The 15831-nt window shown below is 37.9% G+C and overlaps 1 protein-coding gene across 2 annotated transcripts; it reads left to right on the top strand.

The window, feature by feature from the left end:
• The first annotated feature begins 1734 nt into the window (after positions 1-1734).
• LOC137488443 (serine/threonine-protein kinase pim-2-like) lies at positions 1735-4668 on the top strand. 2 transcript variants are annotated; one of them, XM_087295689.1, is made up of 7 exons: positions 1735-2021; positions 2620-2883; positions 3184-3278; positions 3363-3413; positions 3494-3869; positions 3989-4165; positions 4384-4668. In XM_087295689.1, exons 1-7 carry the CDS (start codon positions 1829-1831, stop codon positions 4572-4574), a joined length of 1347 nt encoding a protein of 448 aa, XP_087151815.1. In that variant the 5' UTR covers positions 1735-1828; the 3' UTR covers positions 4575-4668. The 2 variants fall into 2 exon arrangements, with proteins under 2 accessions (XP_087151815.1, XP_087151816.1); XM_087295690.1 differs by lacking the exon at positions 4384-4668 and having other exon boundaries at positions 3989-4327.
• The last annotated feature ends 11163 nt before the right edge of the window (positions 4669-15831 follow it).

Below are 15831 nucleotides of genomic sequence, written 5' to 3'. Positions count from 1 at the left end.
AGCACGAGCAGAAAAAAGTGCTTTACAAGACCGCGTGAGCCTACTGTGCACCTCCGGGAAGAAGGGAACGCCCCTCTAGTCGGTCCGGCCGCGGAGCTGGGGGATAAACCATCTCCAACCCACGGCCGAAGCAGCCCGGGAAAGCATGGCTAACATGTCCGTTTCAGGATCCGTAGTGACAGCGCTCACCAGCCCGAAGGGGGCGAGCGGGTCTGGATCATCATCGGACAATGAAAGCCCACCCTCCGATGCCGCAATGGACATCTGGTCTCCGGTGTCATCGGGCGTAAGGGCTACCATCTGTTAGACGGATCGCTTCCCCCGCCCGAAGCTTGGATGGAGCGCTTAGAGGAGCGGGAGGTCCGCGGGCCCGTGGGCGACGGATTATCTCTCGCTGAAACCCTCAGATCTGCCCGAGTGCCCGCTGCAGAGCAGGGGACAACTGGGGTGGTTCGCCCTTTTGCAAAGGCTAACCGCGATCTTGCGCAACAGTCATGGCATCGCAATGACGACATGAACTGTCCGCGAGCAGCGCATTAACATGCTGGACCCCCAGACATGTAACGCAGTGCCCGCGCCCATCATCCGAGGACAGGAAACCACCGCATCCAGAAACGCACAGTCGGAGCGCCGTCCTGATAAGGACGTGCTGCACGACTGTGTTGCTCTTTCTGTGAAGTTTGCAACTTTATACGCACCGCTCTGGAGGACCGGACCCAAAGAACGCCAGGCAAGGGAGAAACCCAGCTCGACCGTCTGCCACTGCGTGTACACACTCTGGACCGGGAGAATGCTCTCGTTCGCTCAGAATCGCTGGTCACAGCAGGAGGAACCCTCATCGACTCGATCAGAAAGTCTCTGAAGCGAAAAGGATAGCGTCTGCTGGCGCCAGGTGAGCTTATATACTCAGTTGATTGCTTATGCCGCTCACCTGCGCAGGCTTGCGCTGCCAATTCATTCTTAATTGGCCCGTTCAATACTCTTTCAGACGAGTAGCTTCTGAACCGAACCTCCCTATGCGTGGATTTTACAATCAAATCCACTTATAGTGCTGAAGTTCCCCCCGAAGGGGAACAATATTTTTCTGATCCCATAGCTCTGTGGTCAGTTGTTCTGGAAAATATAAACAGTTTAATACAGTGTTAAACAAATATTTTCTATGTGAATTTATGTTTTGAGTTTTTACTGCAAATGTCACATCCATAACACTGGAATTGCTCATATATAAATATAAACCTAACTTATTTTCATCTAAAATCTACTGTATATAATTAAGCTTAAAATTACTTTGTTTCATTTTGTTACTGGATAATAATATTAGTCTTAGTTTTATGTTTTACTCCACACATACGTCACATGACTAAATGTTGGCCTAATAATGTTATTTTGAGTTTGTTCTGTTAGCAATTACAACATTTAAAAGAATTTTCTTCAGTTAAATCAAAATTATTTGAGATTTTCTAATCTTAAAATAACATTGTTTTATTTAGTTTCTGGACAATAATGTTTCAGAATCAGTTGGTGTTGTATTTACAAGTTTATTTCTTGTATTTTTGTAGATATTTGTGGTGAAAATACTTTTCCTTATTATTGAGAAGTGAAAGATTAAAGATTATAGCTTGTATCTGCCTGTCTGTCTATTATATATCTAGTTTAGATAGCTTGTCCAATATGGTGTTAAGATTTTGAATGTAAACAAGTGTTCTGGAATGCGCTGTCATAGAAACAGAAGAACGCAGGATTAAAAGTAGAAGACAGTTCAGAATCTCCTCATTGCATCTTCTCATTGCAGTTGGTAATAGTAGTGTTCCCAGTGAATTCTGTTATTATGGCATTGAAAAGAAAGCGTTGTTCTCAAGATACTCAAGTGTATGATTTCCATACTCGTACACCTCCAACATCCAGCACCAATGTGGCTGAAAACCATTCACCTCTTGGTGTTGGTGAGGAGATTGAGATACAAGTGAGAAAGAAGAGGAGGTGGGAGAGTTTTGAAAAGCCGCTCTCCCTTTACGCTGAGGGTAAATCCAGTCACTGTTTGTCAATCTGATCATGTTTTGTGTTCACTAGATCTCTGTACATGTACATATAGGCCCAGACAGATTCTGTGGACATGTTTTGCTATTTCTGCTGAGAATTTTGTTTAAAAAGTCTGCAGATTTATGAGGAATGATTTTGAGAGTAAAGTAACTAAAAACTGAACACATACAATAAAAAAAATAACTTTTTAACTTGTTTTAGGTTTGTAACACAAATCTAAGTAGAACCAATTGTTTGGTAACTAAAGTTTCTTAAAATTTATCTACTAAAAGAGAAAACTTTAACAACAATCTGTATTGTACATAAATCATTTAAATAATTGCAGATTATTAATATTATAACTGAAATATAAAAATGGTATAAATATCAATATTCAATAGACTCAATAATGGGCATTAAATGTGTATGATTCCGATTTGTTGAGGGCAAATTATGAGCATTCACTATAAAAAAATCCAATTCATGACTGTTTCTGATCTCTAAGATGAAGTGTGTCTTTACACTTTACATCAAAATACAAATCAATTTTATAAGCCATTATCATTATCATTAATGCATGTCTTACATCTCTAAATACAGATGACAACCAGTGGATGACTTTTCTCTGTGGCCAAAAGAGAAAACGAAGTTGTCACAGCTCTCATGTGAACGATTTCCATCCTCATACACCTCCAATATCCATCACCAGCCTTCAGTCCACTGATGTTGCTGAGGAAAGTGAGAGAAAGAGGAGAAGGACTGACAGTCCTGAAAAGCTGCTCTCCGGTAAAGTCCAGAAGTCCAGCAGCAGCTCTAGTCAGGAGGACCAGACTTCTGTTCAGATCCACAAGAAGAGTTCTGAAGGTAAATCTAGTGGTCATTTGAGAATGTGTGGCCTTCTCTCATGATCCTCTTCAGTATGAAGTAGAGTACATTACATTAAGTTCTGTAAATATAAATATATATTTTGAAAAGCACTCTAAAAGTTTCAATCACTGTTTACTGTATTTTGAAGTGTCCACCATATCAGTATTGTGCAGGTTCATTTTCACAATGTATTGAATTATTGAATATAGGCATATGTCTATTCCACCTCAAACATTACACACGTGTCTGTCAGTGCTTGACATTTCACATCAGCTGCAATTATTCATCTTTTAACAGGTGACATTCTGGACCAGTATGAACTCGGCAAGGAGATTGGAGAGGGAGGATTTGGCAGCGTCTATGAAGGCAAGCGCTTGGAGGATGGCCTTGAGGTGAACAATCCCTTTAACATATATTATGTTCACTTTTTAGTGCACTTGATGTGATTATAACAGAAGGGTTGTTTTGTTGAACAGGTGGCAATAAAAATTGCCAGAAAGCCATCGAACATGAAATACATCAACATCGTAAGTAGACTTAAACGTGTAAAGGCACTGACAACAGTATATTTGGGGAAGCAACACCGCTTAACTAATCTTTCTTCTAGGCTGGTCATCCTGAGCCCCTTCCTTTAGAGATCGGCCTATTGATACTGGCTCATAGAGGCGGCAAGGTTCCAGAGATCATTGAGCTGCTGGACTGGCAGGACCAGCAGGATTGTTACATCATGATCCTGGAACGACCTTCACCCTGTGTAGATCTGTTAACCTTCATAATGTCTCTCGGCTCCATCACTGAACGCCAGGCTCAAAAGATCATGGAGCAGGCAACAACGGCCGGTCTCATGTGCTGCAGACGTGGGGTATTTCATCGAGACATAAAGCTGGAGAACCTGCTGGTCAACACGGACACACTGGAGGTCAAGCTAATTGACTTTGGCTGTGGGGCTCTTCTCCAGGAATCTGGCTATGACAGTTTCTGCGGTATGTATTAATCTTAACACCTGTAGTCTGGACTGTCAATTTGACCAATCATGTATTTTCATGTTACAGAGAAAACATGCTTTAGTGTTTCATGCTGAGACCAAATCTTGTTCCTTCAGGCACAAAGGAGTACTTCCCACCAGAGTACTACCTGGACGACGAATACCATGCAGAACCATCCACTGTATGGTCTTTAGGAGTTCTGTTATTCCTGCTGCTGTGTCAACGATTTCCTGAAGTCACGGACACGCAGAGGATCGATGATGGAAACTGGACTGAGCCTGGATTGTCAGAAGGTAAGACGTCATTCATCACATCATAGACGAGCAGTTGTAGTTTAAATCACACAAAATGATGGATTAAAACTAAGAGTTGGATATTGGATAATGGTGACAATGTTCTGATTCTAAAGGAGAGTAGAGTCAGATCTTATAGATGAATAAAATGACAGCAGATGTAAAGTTGAAGTTGATAATGTGTTTCTCTCACTTCTTCCCACCATCGTTCTGCACAGAATGCTGTGACTTGATTCAAGCTCTCCTGCAGGAAAACCCAAGCCAGCGGATTCCTCTGGAAGAAATCATTCTCCATCAATGGTTTAAGGTACTGAACTGTAGATCAGCTTCTAATGATTTGAAAAATAGATTCTCCTTTCATTTGAAAATGTTTTTTTATTGTACATTTTATGGTTTTTGTTTATTGTGATGAATCTGAATCAATAACCTTGATTTGGTGTGTGTCTGTATGTTTCAGGTCAAGAAATAAGGAATAAGGAATGTAGTGCAAATGGATGGGAAAGATTATTTGCACTACTGAGCACCACAGTTCCTGACGCTAAAAAGGTTACATATTCAACAGGAGAGCTTTAAAAAGGACACAGCAGCAACAAAGAATCCTAAAAAAAGGTCACAGCAACAACAGAGGATCCAGAAAAAAAGATCAAGCCCCAAGAAAAGATCCTGGAAAAGACACAGAAGATCCGGAGAAAAGGGCACAGCCCCAACAATGAAAACATTTCTAAATAAATACATGAATAAAATATACTGTGTCGCACAAGTCCTGTTTTCATAAAAAATACATCAAATCAGCCAAAATGCTGAAAAAGCAGACAGCAGTGAATGAAACACTTAAACACATCAGTTGAACACAAACACCAGGACAGCTAAACACATACACACTTTTACACACTTATAAACTGATGTGACTGTAGCTGAGCAAGGTTTTGGGAAATTGTGAACAAATTTAGTAATTACAGCACAATGTAGTAAAAGTGGGAAGAGGACTGTGCAGTTCCTATAAAGTCAAGATCTACTGGTCTGTCATTTTTACATCTATAAGATTGAATAAAAACGTAAATTCAGACAGTATCAGTCAGAGGCCACTAGAGGACAGACACTAGCCATTCTGCTGGAAAAGCAAAGAAAATTGGTTCATTCCAGAACAAGTGTTGAAACCGCATAAGGCCTAAATGACCTTTAACCTTTGATCGGTTTTCCCTCAACACTCAGTTTTATTACTTAAATTTTTTTTAAATGAGGATTTTTCCACACTGTTCTTAACCCTGGATTACCTAGTAAATTATAAGCAGTGTGAAAGAAAAAGCTAGATTTTTCCAGCGCTGAGAATGACCCAGAGTTGACCTTTTCGAGTTTTAAAACCCAAGACACAATAAACAGATGTAAGACTGTCGCGGGACCAACAGCTTTCAACTAAAATAAAGTTTACTGAAGATAGTTTGCAGTTTCATTAGCAGAAACCAATGACTGTAAAAAATATGGACGACGCGACAGCCCCTTTTCCCATTGAACGCCTTGAGGGCAAAACGCCTGCTTGATGGGCACAAACTGTCGCAAAAGACTGCTGAAATTGGAGCCTGGACATGCGCAGAAGGACTGTCTGATGGAGCCAGAGGAGGAGCCGCGAAAATGAGTGGAATCAAGCTTCCAACCAAATGCTTTATGTCAAATCAACCACGCCCCCCGAACTTCTCACTTGACTGCCAGTGTCTGCAATATAACAAAGGCTCGCTGATGTAAATAGAAGCACTTACACTTAAAAACACAGAATAATATAGGGTTTATCCATATAAATCACGCTGTGATTTAAGCTGTTATACTTTAATTAAAGCAATACATCCTGGACTGCAGAACTAAACGATCTTTTATACACTCAAGCCTGAATATAAGCACAAATAATATATTCTCTTATTGGTATATTGTGGGGATGTAACGGTATTGTAAATACCGTCATACCGCAATATTAATTTTTTTCGATATTACCGTAGTCGCATGACTCGGTAAAACTATAGGTCTTCTGAGAAAATTTGCTCAGGCGAATGAAGCGAACGGGAGGTAGCAAAAACTACAATTCACATCAGCCCAGGCTTGGCCATCATCCCTTGCAGTCTGTTGTCGCTACAGATCCAGTAATGTGGAAATGGAGTGTGCTGCTAGAAGCGGGGATGAAAAAGAGCTGGAAAACCCTAAAGCGGGTGTTGTCGCCGCGCGCGTACTGAATAGCGGTGTTGTCGCGCGAGTTCTTATCAGCTGTGTCGCCGCGCGCGTACTGAATAGCGGTGTTGTCGCGCGAGTTCTTATTAGCTGTGTTGTCGCGCGCGTACTGAATAGCGGTGTTGTCGCGCGAGTTCTTATCAGCTGTGTTGTCACGCGCGTTCTGATCAGCTGTGTTGTCGCGCGCATTCTGATCAGCTGTGTTGTCGCGCGCGTACTGTAAAGCGGGGACGGAGGGTATGTCGCGTCGCGGGGGCACTTTTGATCATTTTGGAAGGGAACTTTCTATCCAAGACTAAAAAGGGCATGTGCACTGCACAGGTTGAGCCCTGTGTGTGCACGTGCCTGCAAGTTGGGGAATACGACTAATAATCAGTCATGGGGACTGCAGAAACACAGCACACTGTTCAGATTTGCAGACATGAGATCTCTATCTCACTCATGGTTTGTCCTCTCAAGTGGGGGAAAGACAATGCACAACGTTACCCACTGCTGTCAACCTGGGCCAAGTCATATCTCTCTTGTCCCAGAAACCTCAGTCCCAAATGAGAGGGTTTTTTTCTGTTGCAGGGGACATTGTTAATACCCAGAGATACCAGCTTTTACCAGATTATATTTATATGATAATTTTCCTTTAAACCCATCTCTATCTAAGTGAGTGAGGGATTAAATGTTGAATGTGATGAGTTTTCAACAATACTAAATTGAAACTTAATTTTTTTACATGGTTTAATATTTTTTTGTTATTAAAATTGAAGTTCCTGTTTCAAAGCTTACAGATAGATGGCTAATTTGTATGTCATTGACACTTTTGGCACTTTTTTAAAGTATTTTCATAAGTTTTGTTTTTTCCTGTAAATGATTCAATAAATACTGTACCGTGACATTAATACCGAGGTATTACCGTACCGTGAAATTCTGATACCGTTACATCCCTAGTATATTGTATTTGTTGTTGATATTTGTCATCTTCATAGGGGTAGAAATAACACTTGTAAAATATGAACAATAACACATACGTAAACAACAAGTACATTTTTAGAAAGATTTTTATTTCTAATTATAGCCATCAACAGAACCCAAAATATAGCCTACCATAACCATACACACCATAACGATTTACCAGGCGGGAACAATCGTGCGTTTAGAAGATACAGCAAGATTACTAAATATCAACAGGATATTTACACATCCCAACCCTGCAATTTGTCAATTTGTGCAAAAAACTTTGCATTATTAATACAATGTCCATCTGCTGCAACATCGCTAGTATATTGTTTATTGATTTTCGCTTGAATTGTTTATTTAATTTTGTTGCCTCCGTCTTCATTTGGTTTATTCGATGCCTTCATTATATTTGGCAACGAGGAATTTACATTCATTTTAATGTTGTAATGGCCGCCACATCTGGGTCGATTGACTCGGGCTGGAATCGGGCAGTGAGTCCATAGGCATCCGGAGTAGGTCCAGCAGAGGTAGTCAGTCTGAGGGGTAAGTCTCCGGCAGGCGAGAGTCTAGCCGGAACTGGCCCGAGTGTATTTTGCTATCTGGGTGGTTAGGCGTGTATCAGCAAACTAATACAGCCTGAAAAAAGCCCTGACCTTAGCGAATAAACAGTGTTCCATCAGATCCTGCATGTCAGAAACTGTAGTTTACTGCTGAACTCATTTTGTCATGGTAAAATAACACAAAAGCCGAATAATACCACTTCAGTCTCCAGTCGAAGCTAAGACGGTCTGCTCTGAGAAACTGTTAATCACAGCTGTCAATCACGATGACACGCCCAGCATTAAATTACTGCTAAAAACAATCTTTTTACAAAAATGAAGATCTGCACCTATTTCAGCACAATAACCAGTGCCTTAATCGAGCAGAACCATCTTTCGGGACATTTTATTGCAAATGTAATACATTTTTTTATTTGGGCTCAAGTCTCATTCATTTACACGGAGGAGGCGGGCTTTATAACTTGTACTGCAGCCAGACCCCAGGGGGCGATCTAATAGCCGAGACCTTCACTCAAACGCAGGCTTGCGGCACACTTGGCAGAAACCAGCTGTGTGTGTGTACAATTCTGAACGATATCTCAATATCTCAAGCATACAATCATCAGACAGCTACTAGGCTTTTTACACACTTAACCCTCTACCGTATGGTGTTGCCATATGGCAACATGATATTTGTGTTCATTCCCTTGTCATTGTTTCTTTAAGACCAACATTGAATTGTTTTAGTTGGAAAGAGAAGACCTTAGTGTGGCCAATGATGTGCTTTGGTTAAGTCATATGACTTGCAGTATTTTTCTGTGGCGTGATTTCTTGTGAGTAGTTGCTGAATGCAAATGTAAACGTTAATAAAGACAAAGGATCAACTCATCCACAAAAAAATCTGAAACATCACATCTAATAAGTTATGATGACATATTCAAAACTCATTTTTAAAAAAAAATCTAATTAGTTTTTTTGTACATCGATCAAATGTATGTGTTTCCAAATGGCTACACTGTACAATAGTGGGACAAGCAATATTGCAATTGGTTAGCTAGATAGCAAGGTCAGTTGTAAACTTTAAAGTTGCAACAATAACAACATGAAGGCTAGTAATGTAATGTTGATTAGTCATGTGTTAATGACATTTGCATTATGGATAAAATCTAGTTTTAATGGCAATACTACTTTTGAATAGATATGAATACAGGAAATAGTGTATTAGCGAGCATCACCACGTTATAATAAGTGAAAGAAGGAAAGGACAGAACTGCCTCTTCAAGCAGATGAAAGTGAGTTGGGTTTTAGTGACCATTAGAATGATGCAGATTGGACATTTGCAGTGAAGAGAGCAGTGATGCAGACAGTTTAAGTTAGCTCCGAGGCAGATGAGACAGGAGTAGTGAAGTATAGTTTAATATATAAACATTGTTAGCTAGTAGCTACATTATTCTGATGTATCTGGATATAAAAAAAACTGCATTGTGTCATGGCATATATTGGCCTGTTGTGTCTAATATGAATATAGTCAAGCTATTCAAAGATATTGCCAGATAATCACTTTACCTCACTCATACTTTTAACAGACTTAGATCATTGTTGATTCTGACTGTCATCCTTTCTTGCATTGTTTTGAGCCTTCACGTTGCCAATTATACTGTTAGTAGCTTGCATTGGTCACAGTCATTCTGCTACATCATATCGCTTTCTACTGGAAGTAACTAAAAAGTAATATAAGAGTCATGTAACATATTACAGTTCTGGGACAGTATTTTTTCAAGGTAAGCAATGACTTTAAATAACAGTAACAAGTAATCCATAATGAATTACAGTTTGGAAGTGACTTGCACAACACTGGTTGTTAGCATGGTTCTAGAACGAATTAGTATGTTATTAGCATGATTCAAGCATAGATTAGCATGCTATTAGCATGATTCTAGTTCAAATTAGCATGTTTTTAACAAGATTCTAGCATGGATTAGCATGCTATTATCATGATTCTAGTATAGATTAGCATGTTATTAGCATGATTCGTGCATGGATTAGCAGGTTAGCATGATTCTAGTGTAAATTAGCATGTTTTAGCATGATTCTAGCATGAATTAGCATGTTATCATGAATCTAGGATGGATTAGCATGTTATTAGCATGATTTTAGTGAGGATTATCATGTTGTTAGAATGATTTCAGTTTAAATTAGCATGTTTTAAACATGATTCTAGCATGGATTAGCATGCTATTATCATGATTCTAGTATGGATTAGCATGTTATTAGCTTGATTCTTGCATGGATTAGCATGTTAGCATGATGATTCTAGTGTAAATTAGCATGTTTTAGCATGATTCTAGCATGAATTAGCATGTTATCATGAATCTGGAATGGATTAGCATGTTATTGGCATGATTCTAGCGAGGATTAGCTTGTTGTTAGCATAATTCCAGTGTGAATTAGCATGTTATTAATATGGTTCTAATATGGATTAGCATGCTATTAGGATGATTCTAGTATGGATTAGCATTTAATTAGCATGATTCTAGCATGTATTAGCATGTTATTAGCATGATTCTATTATGATTGGTATGTTATTAGCATGATTTCAGTATGAATTAACATGTCATTAGCATGTTTCTAGTTAAATTAGCATGTCAATAGCATTGTTACCCAGATAGCAAGCCGACATTGAATCAATGTCAATTATTGGTAATAAGTGTCAGTATCAGTCGTCAATCAAATTTTGACATTGAATCAATGTTCTTTATTTGTTCAGTACACAGGAAGGTTATTACATCAAGAATAAAACATCCCAGATAGCAGGCAGTAATCGGCCCGAGCTCGGCTGCCCTCCGGCGCCTCCGGCTTCGACTCGGCATCGGCGAGTGTTATCCGGGCTGCGTGCGGCCCGCAGCTCGCTCGCGCACATGCGGTTGTGATGCGGCTGTAAAGCACTGGCCCGATTCCGGTCAACCATATCCGGCCCGAGTCTGTCTGTAGAGTCCGGGCCGCTTCTGGCAAGGACTCGGCTGATGGCAACCGATTAAGTTCTTATTTTATCTAGTAATCTGTTAGCTCCACGTTTAATGATAATTTGAGAAAATATTCATGGTACGATAGCAAAAGAAAAAAATAATAAGAATAGTTAGAGTGGATGGTCGCAATGTTAAGACGCAAACAAAACAATATTATTTATAAATAGATAATACATGTCATCTAGAGAAAAACGATGTAAAATGCGCTTATTTTCGAGATAGCACGCTCCTGTGCAGACTGTTTTTTAAAGCAGAAGTTGGTTTCATAATAAACACATGCGTGACTAAACTCCTGATCCAAACTCCAATCCAGACGGTGGCGGTAATGTTCCAAAAAGCTGGTTGTCAACCACCATGGCACGAAGATCACAAGAAGAAAAAGAAGTTTGGTTTTTCAAAGATTTCAAATGGATTCCGGTCAGAAAGGTAAGCTTTTTACTGCTTGTGTACTGTATAATTAGCGAATTTAGAGCTTAAAACATTTCCACAGTGTTTGGTTGTAACAGCGTTTAGTAATTTAAAACAGTTTGATACGAAATGTAACTTGCTTTAAGAAACACGACTGGAGCTAATGTATGCTAACGTTAACGTTACAAACACATCTGAAAGTCCCTGTTCCTTTTACACAATGTTAGATTGTAACGTGTGTAGTAAGTGAAAACTATTTGAATTATTTTAAAGAAACATGAATCGAATTTGTGTGTATGCTAACTTTGCCTTAAAGAAAGTTTCTGTAGACGAATCCATTAACTAACATGGCAAAATGTGCCATGTTAAAACATTATAAAGTTCCGTGGATGTTAAAAAAAATCATTTTACAGACGTATACTTATCCAACAGTATTAATTCTGTGATTATGTGTAAATAAAAACTAATAGTTTTGGATTAATAAAATATTATTGTTTATCTTGTTTATGCAGTTAGTCACGAAAAATGATCGAAACTCGACTGTTTACTATTCTCTTTAAATTATCCAAGAGAAATATATTAGTATGCACTTTAATTCATATGTGTTAGCCTATGTGAATCAATTATATCTTTTGTTCAAGCTGTAATGTTTAGTTAATGTAAAACTGAACGTCTTAAAGCAGATTTTGATGTTTTTTTTTTTTTGTTTTTTATGTTATTGACAGTGATAAATTCTGATTTAAATGAATGGGTAACAATATTTGTTAGTTAAGTCTTATTCTTCTTGTTTAGCAAAGGTTAGTGAGGTCATTTTGCAGCACATCACGACCAAAGATGTCAATGGCACACTCGTATGAACATGTGAAAAGGCATGTTATAGTTTGGTGCTAAAAGTCCATTTTAAGCTGTAAACTGCTGATACATTTTCAACATAGATTGAGCTTTTCAGACTTTACATTACTAATTGCTTCACAAACAGCTGAAATGGTTTATTGTTATTGGCTATCATCATCATCATTAAACATTTTTCACAATGGTAGGTTAATCTTCATGGGTACAGAATAATGCATGTGCTTGGCCATCTTACAAATCTATGTCTCATTCATAAGGCTGTCACTCTGCATGAATCTCCAAATAAATCTTGTGCAACCTTCAGTGTACTGATTATTTACACTATAGGTATTATAGGCATTAATTAACTTTGATAGTATTTCAGGATTTGAACTTTTCTTTACGGGAGGTTAACAACAATGTGATGTTTCATTATAGATGCATATGAGGAAGCTCGACTCAAACATTCACACGCAACTGTGATTTCTGACTGGCAGACAGATGAGGACGATGATCGCCTGTCATACACCTAAAGACAGAACAGGTTTGTTTGCAATTATTTTAAACACATACTGTCAACATTATGTCATTGATCTATTACAACCTGTGAGTTTTGCCCTGGCATTATACTAAAGTGATGTTTTGTTTTGTAAATGTATCTGATCAAGGGACAGTATAGACACAACTATACCATGATGAAAAAAATTTACTTGGAACAAAGAGGCTGGATAAAAGGCAGGTATGAAGATTTCAGAAATCAATGCAGCACCACAAGTACCATCACCATCAATGACTATGGCAGAAATCTTAAGACCACCATCAAGATGCACAGACACTGTACATTCCAGTACACCAATGAACATTTACAGTCTTTGTTCTAGTGCAGTTTGAGATCAAGACAAAACTTATTGCATCTCGTCATGTCTTTGTAAAAATTGAAGACATCACTAAATTTGTAAAGGCTTAATGCAGCTAGAAAGTAAAGATAAACTAAAGAATATCAATAGTGTCTAACCCACTGTTGTATTTACACAAGTTGTATGAGAATAAGCTACGGGTTGATTTATACTAATTTGTTATTTTTCTTTTTTAGCACGACTGACTGAAGTTTTAAAATCATGCAACGTCATAAAACAGCAGCTGGGCCTGATTCTCACAAAACCAAAACAGACGTGATGAAATTCCAGATTTAAACACATTTGACCTTCCTTTGGCCAATTTGATTTGGAAAAGCTTAAATCAACTAAAGGAGCAGCCCGAACAAATGAAGAAACTGGTAAGTTCAAGCTCTTGCTAATTTCAAAGTGTTTTAAGTTTATTTGTTTTTTTGATTGTTTTTTTTTTTTTTTTTTTGCTTTGTAGGTAGCCTACTTTGGAATCATTGGTGTTTTCCACTAAGCAGTTTGGCATATCCTGGAAAAGCTTTTGGCTAACTCCTTGGCTAAACAAATTAACTGGAGCGGGCCAAATTAAAAAGTGGCCTTTCATGCACTCCCCCTTAGGACTGTCATAGTCAGTACGTTGGTTTTGAATATACATTTCAATATAATTAGGGGCTGTTCCACCTCTGTATTTCTTTGAATTTTAACCAGAGGAACAAAATCTATATACAGTCCCATTTAGGTTTTACTTTTATGAGATCAAGCATTTTTCCTTTTTTTTTTTACTTTAGTACTTGTTCACTACTAATTATCTGTTTATCTTTTAATCACAGATGCAGTGAGGACAAGTGTCCATACCACGCCACTGATAAAGAAGTGGAAAAATGCATTATAAGGTAGCTACAACTTGCCCCTGACAGGGATGGAGGAAGAAAAAAGAGAAAGCTAATGTGTCAAATGTCTACATCACTATTTTGTTTTATTTTTTTAACAACATTTTAAGTGTATTAGGATGTTCCCTGATATTTGAGCAATTTGTTTCTTTTATTTGCATTTATATATATATATATATATATATATATATATATATATATATATATATATATATATATATATATATATATATATATATATGTATGTGTGTGTGTATGTGTGTTTGTGCGCCAAATTCTGAAGAAACATCTTGATAAATTTTCAATAAACGTAATACAAATAAAATTATAAATATAAAATTGCACAAGACGTGTATATATATGAAATGTATAATCATCTCACTCATGTCTTGCTGTATGTGCAATTTATTCTGTTCAAGTGTATTTAAAAATAAGTTTGACTTTATACTTCTGCAATTATATATATATATATATATATATATATATATATATATGAATATATATATATATATATATATATATATATATATATATATATATATGTATATATATTTGTTATTATTTTAATGTTTTAATGAAAAATGTTTCAAGATGTTTCTTCAGAATTCTGCAGTTCTTTTAACAAGTTTGACTTGTATATTTTACGGATTGTCATTGGTATTTTTAAGATGTTTCTTGCTATTCACCTTATTCTCAGCTGACGAGTGGGCGCTGCCATTTGAATCTTTTTGTCTCGCGACTTCCGGTCACATTCACGTCCATTCATTTTTTGACGTTAACAACTGCTCGTTACGCTGCTTGATGTTGCAATTTAATATTTTCTTATTATATTATGCTACTTGGTCTGTGTAGTCATGCAAACATTTGTTTGTTGAGCAAGTAGTTTGGCCATTTTCTGCCGTTTATTATTCCTAGTCATTTCTCCCATAGGCGACTGAATCGGAAGTTCTAAGACAATCGCGAAAACAGGCACACTTCCGCATTTTAGAATAAGGTCAATATCTTAAATTGGTTTCTATATTCAGGTTTATATAAAATTTTGCTGTTTCAAGATGTGTCTTGTACAAATTTTTAATTCAAGTCTATTGGGATAACAGGGTTGTTTTAAAAACGTCTGTGTTTGTGTGTAATTTTTTGATTTTTTGTTTAAATCTTTGTGTGTGTCTTTGTGTTATTTTATTGTTGTTTTTATATTGATATTCTTGTGCACTACAAAAGTATTTAATTTTAGTGCTATTTTTTTTCTTGCAATCAATAAAGGTTTAACATTTATTTATTTTGTCATTTGTCTGATTATTTTCGTTATAGAGTATGTATGCAGTTTGCACTTTATTCAAAGGTTAAACGCAGTGCTTACACTTTGTGTTTACATTATAGCCTGCGTTTGCTGTTATATAAATTCAAATGGTTGTAATACCATATATCAAGTACCAATGTAATACCAAAAGGTTTTATAAGGTGTATAAATACGGAGTCGCGCCAGCTCCGGGCCGCAGCGCACATTACTCTCGGGCCGATTCCGGCACGGATGCGGCAGCGTCGGCTCGCTTACGGCCGCCGCATCTGGCCCGGAATCAGGCAGTGAGTCTACAGGCATCCGGTCCGAGTCCGGCAGCCGGAGTCGGGCCGAGGAGTGAGTCTCCGGTAGGCAACAATCTAGCCGGAACTGGCCCGAGTGCATTTTGCTATATGGGATTGATTTAATGTCGAAATGAAGTTGACTCTTTAACATATAGGCTACCCGACGCATCTGGTCGAAATCATAACATTGGTTCAATGTTGAAACTTGATTGGAGGGCTTGGAGTCGGTTCGTGATGTGCGCATACTCATAATTTGGATTAAATAACAAGGTAACAAACGGTAATCTGAAAGTAAGAACGTTGTATTGAACGTTTCACATGTTTTATTTGTCGTTTTCCCAAGAA

The sequence above is a fragment of the Danio rerio genome, chromosome 19 (assembly GCF_052040795.2).
Source record: "Danio rerio strain M-AB ecotype USA chromosome 19, GRCz13ab, whole genome shotgun sequence".
NCBI classification, from domain to species: domain Eukaryota; kingdom Metazoa; phylum Chordata; class Actinopteri; order Cypriniformes; family Danionidae; genus Danio; species Danio rerio.
This window is presented reverse-complemented; position numbering and strand designations above follow the sequence as displayed.